Source organism: Gavialis gangeticus, unplaced genomic scaffold, assembly GCF_001723915.1.
Source record: "Gavialis gangeticus isolate Ggan-Ray unplaced genomic scaffold, GavGan_comp1, whole genome shotgun sequence".
NCBI classification, from domain to species: Eukaryota; Metazoa; Chordata; order Crocodylia; family Gavialidae; genus Gavialis; species Gavialis gangeticus.
In genome coordinates this window covers 13,136,579-13,147,859 of record NW_017729016.1, presented here as the reverse complement: position 1 = coordinate 13,147,859, position 11,281 = coordinate 13,136,579, and the positions used below count along the sequence as shown (strand labels likewise).

At 41.8% G+C, this 11,281-nt stretch overlaps 1 protein-coding gene across 4 annotated transcripts in view; it reads right to left on the bottom strand.

Annotated features, from left to right (window-relative positions):
* TRRAP (transformation/transcription domain associated protein) overlaps positions 1-11,281 on the bottom strand; it is a 193,842-nt gene that overhangs the window by 11,806 nt on the left and 170,755 nt on the right. For all 4 annotated transcript variants that reach the window (XM_019512890.1, XM_019512892.1, XM_019512891.1 and 1 more), the window contains one exon: positions 633-858. In XM_019512890.1, coding sequence (XP_019368435.1) covers positions 633-858 — 226 coding nt within the window. The remainder of the gene's footprint in view (positions 1-632; positions 859-11,281) is intronic.

The window sequence follows — 11,281 nt, the reverse complement described above, 5'->3', positions numbered from 1 at the left end:
ATGTTAGCTTTGTCATCTGGTGTGACGACCAAATTTCCCAACGTGTCCTGCAAGGGCCCCACATTACCCGGGACCTTCTTCTTACCCCCTATGTATTTAAAAAAGGACTTCTTATTGTCCTTAATCTGGGAAGCTAGTCCCAGTTCCATCTCTGCCTTGGCCTTCCTAACTACCCCCCTACATCCCCAAGCAACTGCAGAATAGCCCTCCCTGGTAATGAGTCTCTGTACTGGTAGTGGAAGTGCCAAATGTACTCCATTTGCACCAATGTGGAGGAAGTCAGCCCATGCCCTGACCTTCCAGGGGAGACCAGAGGCACCTACCAGGGTCTGTGACTTCAGCAGCAGCAGGGGCTGGGCCAACTGAAGTGGTAGCTGCTGTTCTTCTGGATTAGTACCCTGGCTGCCCACCCCTTGTTACTCTACTGGGTGAAATGCTGTACATTACCAGATGAATGTACAACTAGAAGTAAATGGATTACATCAAGCCATCATAATCATATCATTAGCAATGGCATTAAGTCATCCCGGTATAAACATACAAAATCCAGGAGGTTGGAAAAAAGGAAATTATTTTTTTCCCTTCTGACTTTCCTCAACATACAGCTACTTTTTCCCCCAGTGGTGACTCACCTTGCAATCTTGATGTAATAGTGAGTTGGCTTCGGCATAAGGAATTCTCCAGGAATCTCCACTTCTGCTGTTTGTGCTGAAAAGTTACTTAGAAAACGACACTTCTCCTCTATGAGGAAGAACTTTGGAAGTTGCTTAGTTTTTGCCTCTAGGATTTTGATCCACTTCTTCAGTTTAGAAATCAGACTGTGAAGTTTCATGGAACCTGGTACACTAAAGTCAAAGTCTAAAAGGGAAAAAAAAATCTTTAACAATCTGAATCCTATGTGGGATATTTAACTATCAACTATTTGAAGTCGGCATTTTAAAAGATGCTCTTTCATCCACATACCCTCAAGCAAAATATTTTAGGGGCATTGTGTATAGCACATTTACCTATTACACATTAAAATAAGTTTTAAAAGCATCAGGCTGCTCTTGCATACAATGGTAAAATGAAAGAATATGCTAAAAAAGGTAGTTGCAGACTGGAAAAGTAACACTTACAAATAATTAACCCTTCTAGCACAAAAATATTATATTTCCAAGCCAGCCAGAATATCAAATGCAACTGGTAGTCAATATTTGCTTTTGCTAAATGAACATGAGAAAAAGCTATCTTCTTCAAACAAGCGCTGAGGTGACAAAAAAGTAAGCAAAATTAATTGTGTAAGAAGAGGTTGGACTGTATTTGTTGCACATCAGTAGAGAGCCTCCAGTGCAGTGCTATAGGAATAATATCATACAGTTTATTGGTCCATCCTGTAGCATGTATGATATACAGAGGTTCTGTTCGCAGTTTTACCCCTAAATAAGGCTTATGTTGCCATTCTAAAATTACCACCAAATGTATAGTAAACCAACACACAAGGGCTCAAATCACCAGGTCAGTTGTTCTCCTAACCTTCAAAAATCCTATGGGTCTTTTCCATGTGCTTTCATTATCTAGATCTCCCCATTTGCTACCTGCTTTGTGGCCATGGAGACATTAGAAATAGCACTGCACGTAACCGTTTATATTTTGGGTTGATGCAGTCCACTAACACAGGTAGTGTGATGGTATAAATAGTTGGATTTCACATAAAAAGGGAAAGAAGATCTGAAACTTGTTTTACGATTTAGCAATATGAACGTCTCTGAGCAAAAATGCAATATTTTAAATTCAGGTTTTTGTTTTGGTTTTAAGAGACAAATAAACCCAATTGAAGAATAGCCTGGAAGTTCATTTGTCATTTCAAAGCAAATAGTAAAACTGCCGTTTGCTATTTAGAACAATTAGACTAAATTCTTATCTATTTGGAGCTGAAAACAACGTCTGTGATTTCTCCAATTTCATTCCACATTTTGCATGCAGCCAGTAGAACTGCTGAAATTCTGGGCAGGAATGCCAAGAATATACAGGCAACCTCTGCTTAATGCTGTTTCGTTAGTGATATTTCGCTATAATGCTCATTTTAAATTGATACCTGATTTCAGTTAGCGCTCAGTGAGTTTCATTATAACACTTGAGATCGCCATCTTGGATAGTCAAATACTTTCAGTTTCACTTAACGCTCATTTTGCTTAACGCTTGGTTTTTCAGGAGCCAATTAAGAGCACTAAGCAGGGGTTGCCTGCACGTAAACAGCCAGCTCTCTCTTTTACATCACCATTGTCTCAACCCAGCTTTGTTCTTTTACAGGGTCTGGATCCTTGTTCTTTTACAAGCTGATAGATGGAGAACAATCCTGAATCCGAGTAAGAACTGAGGTTATATCCTGGATGACAGAGGGTTTGCAGCCACACCACAATCACCTTTGTGGAAAACACTCCTTTGAGTGAATGTTTTTACATGGTCTCACAGATCCTCAACTCATGCAAGTGGCACCTGCAAACAGCATGTTCCATGGGGACTGTTTCATTCTGGTGGTGACCTAGCTTAAGCACTAACATGCATTTATTGCCATATGATTCAAATCTAAGAATACACTACTTGGGCATGACGCTTGAGTTGTTCTTACCATAAAAATCAAACTTGTCCACTGATCGCACAGGCTTTTCATACCATTAAGTTAAAAATTCTGTATTTTTATCTTCCAGGCATCTGAGAACCCAGGCCAAGGTACCCAAAAGATACCAGATGTGCATGGCAGAGTATATTATGTTTGTGATGGGGCACAAATTTCCTCATGTTCCAATTATGTGACTGCTGTGGCCAAGCCAGGACCTTGAGCTAAACCGGTCCCAATCCTGCAGACTAGACAGGGGGCAGCTGTGTCCTGGAGCCAGGACTACGGTGTGCCAGATCTGAATGCTCAGATGATTGGATCAGATTTGGAATAGCCCCAGGTGCCCTGAAGATCTAGGGCCATCCTGTGCCAATGCCAACAAGCAGCTGATTGTCAGCAACAGCCCAGGGTAGGCCTAAGACTGGGACAAATACCACACATTTAATTTAAGGTACCGTGCAAATCAGCCAGAACTGTTGTTCAGTGTATGTGGAATGTCTTTGTGGCTGGTTTGTCCTGTTATGACATAATAATTGTGTGAACATGTGGCTTGTTGCCATTTATGGCAAAATTAACTTATTAACCATGACAAATTCAGTGTCAGCAAGGGCCCTAAGAATTGCCACAGTGGCTAAGTACAGAAAGTCAAAAAGTCTGAAGCTGAATTGATTCCATCTTTGCACGTTAATCTAAGCTGCATAGACTGACCCAATAAGCAAGTGAACAGACATTCACTTTTGATTCCAGAAATGCAGCCATATGCCTGCATTGGCCCAGGCCAGAAGTTGGGGAACACTAAAACACACCTCCTTGCATAGTTGGAGGGATTTAACCTAAATCAGTTAAGTCCAATACTACATCCATCCAGGTTTATCTTAAACCCGCTTCAGCCATTTTGAAAATGGTTTATGTGCACTGAATTTCAGCTGCATTACAGAACTGGTTTCTGATTACTTATACCAGTTTATATGTCATTTCTGTCCATACTCAATATCTGCTACTTTCTTGTGCAAGGACAAGACTTCCACTAACAGGATTACAGAGAACAGCTTAAATAAAAGCACTTTCCTTTCATAGAAAAGAAAAATGGACAAACCCATGTGACAAATGCACTTGTGGTGGATACTCAGATACCACAACGATGTGCACAGAATCAGGACCTATATACAACCTACAAGGAGCTAAGAAGGTGCTTATGGGGTAAACTCCATAAGAGAATGCATCCTAAGTACTGAAAGTTGCATAGCATTTACAACATACATTCTTGTATACAATCAAAACAGAAACACTGCATTTTTTAGGTTCACCATGTTAGAAATGCACTGAACACTACCTTAGAATCTCTAAGATTCACAGTGAAAGAGAAGAACAATCTCAGATTGCATTATACATGAATCTCCATTATGGCTCAATGTAACAGATAATTTTCGTTAACCTTGTAGTTAATCTCAGTGACGGCCATGTAAAATACAAAAGAACTACTTTTCAGTATATTATGTAAGTATTTTTCTAAGTTCTTAACACAACCTTTAAGCAGCAGACAAATAAGTCAAAGTAAATGTGTCAAGAGTGTAAAATCTAAGAGGGAAGAACAACTGGATTGTATCGGGTCTGAGCCACAGAGGCGGCCATGATACCCCTCCCTGGCTCAGTCTCTAAGATAGATCTCCCTTGATTACTTGCCCACCACGCTTTGTTCTTATTAAGGATTAGATAAAGGAGGCTGCCCACAGGCCTTAGACTGAGTCTGTGTAATCATCACCAGATCCTTCCTGGACCCCTCTAGTCTCTGTTCAGCCCTCAAGCTCAGTAAGCTCTGCCCGCCTATACGTGCCTCTGTAGGGTCACCTGCAACCTTAAGGGCTCATTGCATGGTTCCATCCGTCCCCACATCACGCCCCATGGGTGTTATCTCCCATTAATATTTATGGCTCTGGTACCTCCTGGACCCTTGGCCCATCCTGGGCTCTGGCCCTGCCTCCAGCCAGTAGAACTGGCTGTGGTCCCTCCTGGGCCCTGGCTCTGCTCTTAAGCCAGTTGAGATCTTCAGACTCTTCTGCTCTGGCAGTCTCTGGCTGTTTAGACCTCCTTTGGACCCACTCTTTCTCTCAGCCCTACTTTGGGTTTCTAGACTTTCTGATCACCTTCCCAGCACCTCTCTGGGCCTTGAGATCATGAATCTCCTGATCCCACTCTGGGCTCCTGCAAGTTGGCCTTGGAGCCTGCACTCAGCAGGGCTCAAGGCTAAACACTGGTGCTACTTAATTAAAAGCACCTGTGCCCTCTGGCAGGCATTCAAAATCTTCTCCCAGCTTAACAAAGCCACAGACACCTGCCTGTACATACAAGCCCCTCTGTGCCCCAGGTACCTTCCTCTAAGTCTGTTCAGGAGCCCTGCTGCCAGGAGCTCCTCACATCCTTTTTCTTCAGGGTTGGACTGCCTGACCAGCTGGCATTGAGGGCTTATATTCCTCAAGCCCAGCCTGTTCCTGGTCAGGTGAGTCCTAATCAGCCCCCTTTGCCACCTGCAAGCTGCCTTTCAGGATGCTTGCCTTCTTAAAAGGCACAGGCACACCCAATGCCCTCTTACATGCAGCAAAATTTGACTAAACACCTATCCAGAGTGGGCTAATAATGAAGTAATTATGAACAGACTCCAGTAGCTGCATATCAGTATGAGGCAAATTTTCAACCAAAAAACACAAATAGGTCATAAAAAGCTGATTTGTGTGCAAACCTTAAACATCCTCTACAAGCAGGTTATACAGAATCATACATATGCATACTACTTACACACACAATGGATGAACCGGCTCTATACAATTTAGCCATAGATGGTTCTCCCTCAGGTTTTAAAGGGTGACAGTGTTGAGTGCTTGTATATATGCACTCAAGCATGCCCATGTGCACACACACAAAAACGGGTCACTTAGAAGCACAACTGCCATAAATAATCTGTTGCTCATAACATACAGCACACTATATGCCCATAAAAATGCAAGGGTGAAGTTAATGTGGCACCTGAGGATGCAAGAGACATAAATATTATTTAAAACAATTTTTTAAATAAAGTTGCATGACTGGGGATTTTTTATTTTTCCATTCCATTTTTAAAGTCAACTTCACTTAGGATATATTTGTTTTGTGTTAACTTTCCATTTTACATGCTGCTAACTTTATACTAACAGCTCCTCTACACATTCCCAGAGCAACACTGGCACATAGTGCAATGATCAGGCACTAAATATTTTTAGCAAGAAAATGTCTTATATTAAACAATAGCAAACACACACAACATTTGTAATTTCTATGAAAAATATCTATAAGGGGAATAAGCAGTTTCCTAGTCATGGTCGTAAGAAATAATTCTGTGCTAGGATCTTAAATTATCATAATATTTAATTGACAGGCTCTTCTTTTTAAAATACTGTATGTGGTATACCTGACAACTGCAAATAACATTGTAAAAATATCAAATTATAATTCCAAGTCTACCCTCTAGTGAGCAATGCGAGTAAATCACTTTCATGAAGTGTAACAACAGTATCTGCTGCCTCATTTACCTCCGACTTCCTGAAGCGCAGAAAAAGTTCCCAAATTGCACCTCCTTTTTTGGCTAATGATAGGCAAATAGCCAAAAACGTGCAACACCATCAGATATTTCTTTTTCTTTTTTTAAACCAAGCCATTTTTTTCTCCACAGGAATCACTGGAGTTTGCTGACAATGCCTATTTTCAGATGGTTTGGTTTTGTTTCTCAGTAGCAGATGGGAATGACAGAAAGTGAGCTCTATTAGTCTATTTGTTTTGTGTCATGCAGCTCCATGCGGAGCCCACCTTAGAAAAAAACCACACACACAACTTCTGCTATAAGGAGAAAACTACCATTAGCAATCACTGTGGTGCAAAGCTCCAGTATACTACTTTGCAGACAGCTTAACTTGATGTTTTATGCATCTGTTTCAACCACTACTAAAAGCCAATTCTCGCTCCTCAGATTAGTTCAAGATCCATCAATCAGCTCAATGAAGACCCCAACAACCAAAGAATATAAACAAAGAGCACAACAAGAATGGACTAAGTGGAGATAACCCTAGATAACATCAAGTTGATGCACCATTTCTTTACAACCTGGATACCTGACACCATTTCTTTATAATATTTATTTGAAATAAAAAAAATACTTTTGTTCACAGCAAACACTGTTATCATCAATAGGGTAAAAAAAGTTACTTACTATGATTGTCTGTGAAGTGCAACCAGATATGCAGAGTCATAACTGTCCAAGAGATAGTCATGAAGGCTTTAAAATATCCCAACAGTCTTCTTCTGGCATAAAGGATCCTGGGCATGTGTGTAGGGAATGCATCCCTAACCATCGTCTAATTCTTTTCACTAATTCAAGAAATCTTCAAGAAACGAATTCAGGTAACTTTAACTTAGTGATGCTCAGCTAGGGTGCCATGGCACCCTAGAGTATTCTGAGATCCTTTTAAGGGTGCTGCTCAAACAATTACTACATCCCTCAACAGAACCATCACCATTCCTGGATCTTACACCTGCACCTCCAGAAATGTAATGTCTCATCCAGTGCACCAAATGCCCTGATGGAAAATATGTAGGAGACACCAACCAACAACTGCATACCAGAATGAATGCACACTGAAAATCCATCACAGATACGCATATCCAATTACCTATGGGGGCACATTTCTCACAAGAAAACCACTCTCTCACCAATCTCTCACTTCTAATCCTCAAAGGGAATTTACAGAACACCTTTCACAGGCAAGCCTATGAACTTCACTTCATCAACCTACTGGATACAAAAAATCATAAGCTAAATATAGACATTGGATTTATGACACATTATAAACCTGCCTATCATCCGACTCCCCAGGTAACCTCGCTATGTTTACCAGCAATATTCATTCCCCTTTCTCCTGCCTACCTGTCTCTCACTCATTGACTGCCTCAATTTACAGTTTCACTGACTGGCTCTCTCACATGCATACTGACTTCTTTACTATTTCATCCAGGAAGAGCACAGGCCAACTACAGATGCCTCCTCAGCCTGACAAAGGGTATTTGTACCTGAAAGCTTGCAAAGAAGATTTTTCCCAACCATTTTTAGTTGATCTAATAAAAGAGATTGGATTTACCCAAAAAACCTTATCTGTTCAATATTAGCTCTTTTTATGTGTGCAAACACATATACATGATTCACAAGAAACCCAGAGATTTCACATAGGAATCCATAGTGTCCAAAACATTTTGACCTCCTGTGGTCTGAGTTCTTTGCGATAGAAGAACAGCCTTATTAAATTTTCCATAGTCAAAAACACAAATGAAAGCAGAGATGGTATTTTCTGAAGGGGGCCATAAATATAATGCCAGTTGAGAACTTTGTCTTAAACTGAACAAAGTCAGAAGGTAGGTTAGTGCATAGTAATGATTCAAGGCCTACCATTTTCCCTCCTCCAAAGTGCTCACAAAATTATAGTCCTTCTCAGTAGCCATATAGTTTGAGATAGCCCAAGTACAGGACTGTGGTTAGGGAGATCTACTCTCAACAGATGAAGTAGGAAATTCAACACCAAGGTACAAAACAATGGCCTCTTTCGCTAGCATAAAACTAGAAATATTTACTTTTACTTTCTCTCACCTTATCTTCTGAATGAACTTCCCAAAATGGAAATGGCAAGATTAAATACAGTAAACCCTTCAGCAACCCATATGCAAACACATCCAACTCTAGTGACCTGAATTCTGCTTCTTTGGTGAGGCACTGGACCAGCTCTCGGTTCTTGTAACTGCCAGCTGAGCAGGAGGCTGAATGTAAGCAGAGTTTACTGATTCAGCATCTTTCAGCTGTTGACCAAGCACCCGCTAAGCAATCCTGCCCTTTATATCCTTTACCTCTAAGTTCCCCCTCGACTTCAAAGGATGCTAATGGGTAGGACTCACTGGACCAGGATGTTAAGGTAGTCGAGCCATCAGAAGAGCTTTTGAGAAGTTCAAAGTAGTGAAGTTACAAGAGACTGATGTTATCCTTCCTCCATGTGGAGTTCCATGTGCCCAGCACCACTGTATGTTCTAGAAGAGATGAGCTCCCCACATCACAGGTTAGCATCTAGTATGAATAACTGAGGATTTGGAAACCAGACAGAAAGAGATCCATGTGGATGTTGCTTGCAATTATGCACCACACCAGAAATTTCTGTTCCTTGTTTGGAACCTGCACCTTACCTTCCATGAACCGCAATGAACAAGTACCACATCCTTGTATGAGGTGGAACATTATAGACAGAGTCACTCTTATGCAAGACTCAAAGGCCCAGGAGCTGGAGGTAATTCAGGTTAGAAAGTTTTTTTTTTAATTTTGGTGGAGGGTAGCTGATTTAATTCCCTTAGTATAAATTTGTCTTAAATCTTGTAAATGTTGGTGTCAAAAAAGGAGCACTGCCTTGATTCTTATACAGACATGCTCACTACTGCCTAAGCAAAAGTATTATGTAGGAAGATATTTCAACAGTAGATCTGGGTTGCCAAGACCACTACATAGGCAATTAACCAGCTCCAAGGGAGATGGGGGGGATAGTTTAAACTGCTCAGTAATGCCACAAACTATGTTAAAACTAAGCTGGAAAAGAGAACGGTTGGGGGGTAAAGTTAGTCCTTACTAATTACTGCTGCAAAAGCAAAGATTTGGCAGGCAGCCAAAAGAAGCCAGTAAAACCAAAATGGGTTACACGGTAACAGTGAAGTTTTTCCAGAAGGGAAAGGAAACAGCGAAACATCACCAAAATCTGGGAGAGACTGCAATACAGAAACCAAAGGCAGCTTTGACTCTTCTTAGTGAAGCATACACTTTGAAACCATAGCAATGGGAAAAAAAGAAAAAGAAAAAAAATAAGAACACAACATCTAGGTTCTATTTTCTTTTAAAATCGCATGCATGGAAATTCTCTTCCACTTTGTCAAGGTCTCTGATGAGGCTTCATACTTTTTCAAAGAATCTCTCCAACTGTATTAAAATGACCTTTACAGCGTTTGGGATCCAGTGTGAATCTCAAGTGACAGGAAAAGAAGAAATCCAGTGACGTGGAAAGCAGAACCTGTTACAGAATCATTTCCAGAAGACTAGGAAACCAAGACTATGAAGGTCAGCCAGGTTCAATAAACAAACTTGTAGTTCCCAGCCTCGTCCGTAGGAGATCCTATACCTTTCTCTTGAGGCAAAGAAGAATCTGAAAAGATGCTGGTTTCAATGACAAGTGAGGAAAGACTCAAGTTGTCAAATTAAAAGCCTCAAAATAAACTAGAGCCTCTTTTCCACTTTACAGAGGGAGTACAGGGTGTCAAGGACTGTTACTTCAGACAAGAAAGCAGAAAACCTCAGTTTTGCTGCCCCAACCACTTAAGACATCTCACTCATCCTCTTCCAGAAATTTGCCTGTTGATACACAATTTGTGCGCATGGCAGAAGGCAGCAGAAGTGCGGATGAAGCTCCTTCTTGCAGCTAAGTACAACTGTGGCACAGCTCACTTTCTATGGCTCCTGGGATTTTTTTTTTTTTTTTTATGCGAAGCATTTGGGAAACTGTCTGCTCTGCTTGGCCACCTGCACTATATTGGGAAAGAGAAGGAACCAAGTACAGGAGGCAATCCTGTTCAAGGCATTGTTCTTTCAAAGTTTAACAAAGGGAGGAAGAGCTCCCTCACTATTGATATACAGTTTGGCTTTTTAAAGATGTAGCAGATGAGATGGAGAGGGAACCGAGGCAGGTTCTCACTGCTTGGATATATGTGGGGAATACTGAGCAAGGCTGAAAAGGTCACATCCAATCTGTGGAGCCTCATGGGGATACCTGAGCTGCCTTTATTAAGTGCAGGAAGCAAAAACTGTGTCAAATGTGGGAGAAAGAGGTCAGAAAACGGCAAAATATTATTTGAAAGTATATAACAATAGTCTCCATGGTTAATCTAGAAATAACTTAAAGTAATTTACCTTTATACAGATTCTTACCATAAACGGTAGGGCTGTGTGAAGCTTCAGGTGCCAATTAGATTCGGAGGAGATTTGACCCGATTTGGTGGCTGAATCTCTGAATCTGAATTGTATCAGGAGACCAATAAAACGGTCCGAATGGATTTGAGGCTCTCTGAATTGATTCGGAAAAGATTCAGAGAGCTTTGGAGATTCCGGCAGTCCTCACTCGCCACCGCAGGGAGCTGGACCCAGTCTCCATGCTGGTAAGTAGGGGGGAGGGGAGGGGGGAGGAAGGGGCCATGGGGGAACCCCCACCATGCACCATCCCCTGCCTGCTCCCCCAGCACCCCTCCCAACCCCCACCTGATCTCCCAGCCCACCCCCTCAAACCATGGCTGCCCTGCCCAGCCCCAGCTCCTGGCCCTGGAAAAAAAAAAGAAGTCCCCACTCACTGGCTGCTGCAGTGGCTGTTGGGGCTTCTGGGGGCTTGTGGTAGAGCCTCCCATGCAGTGTGGGGTAGTGGGGGGCAGCAGGGATCACCCCCTCCCCCCCACCAGCAAGCCCAGGGCTTTTATTTATTTATTTATTTTTTTTAAAGAATCGGGAGCTGGGGCCGGGTGGGGGATGGTGTCTGTCCAATTCAGCAGCGGCCAAATCTCCAAATCACATTCGGCTGAATCAATTTAGGA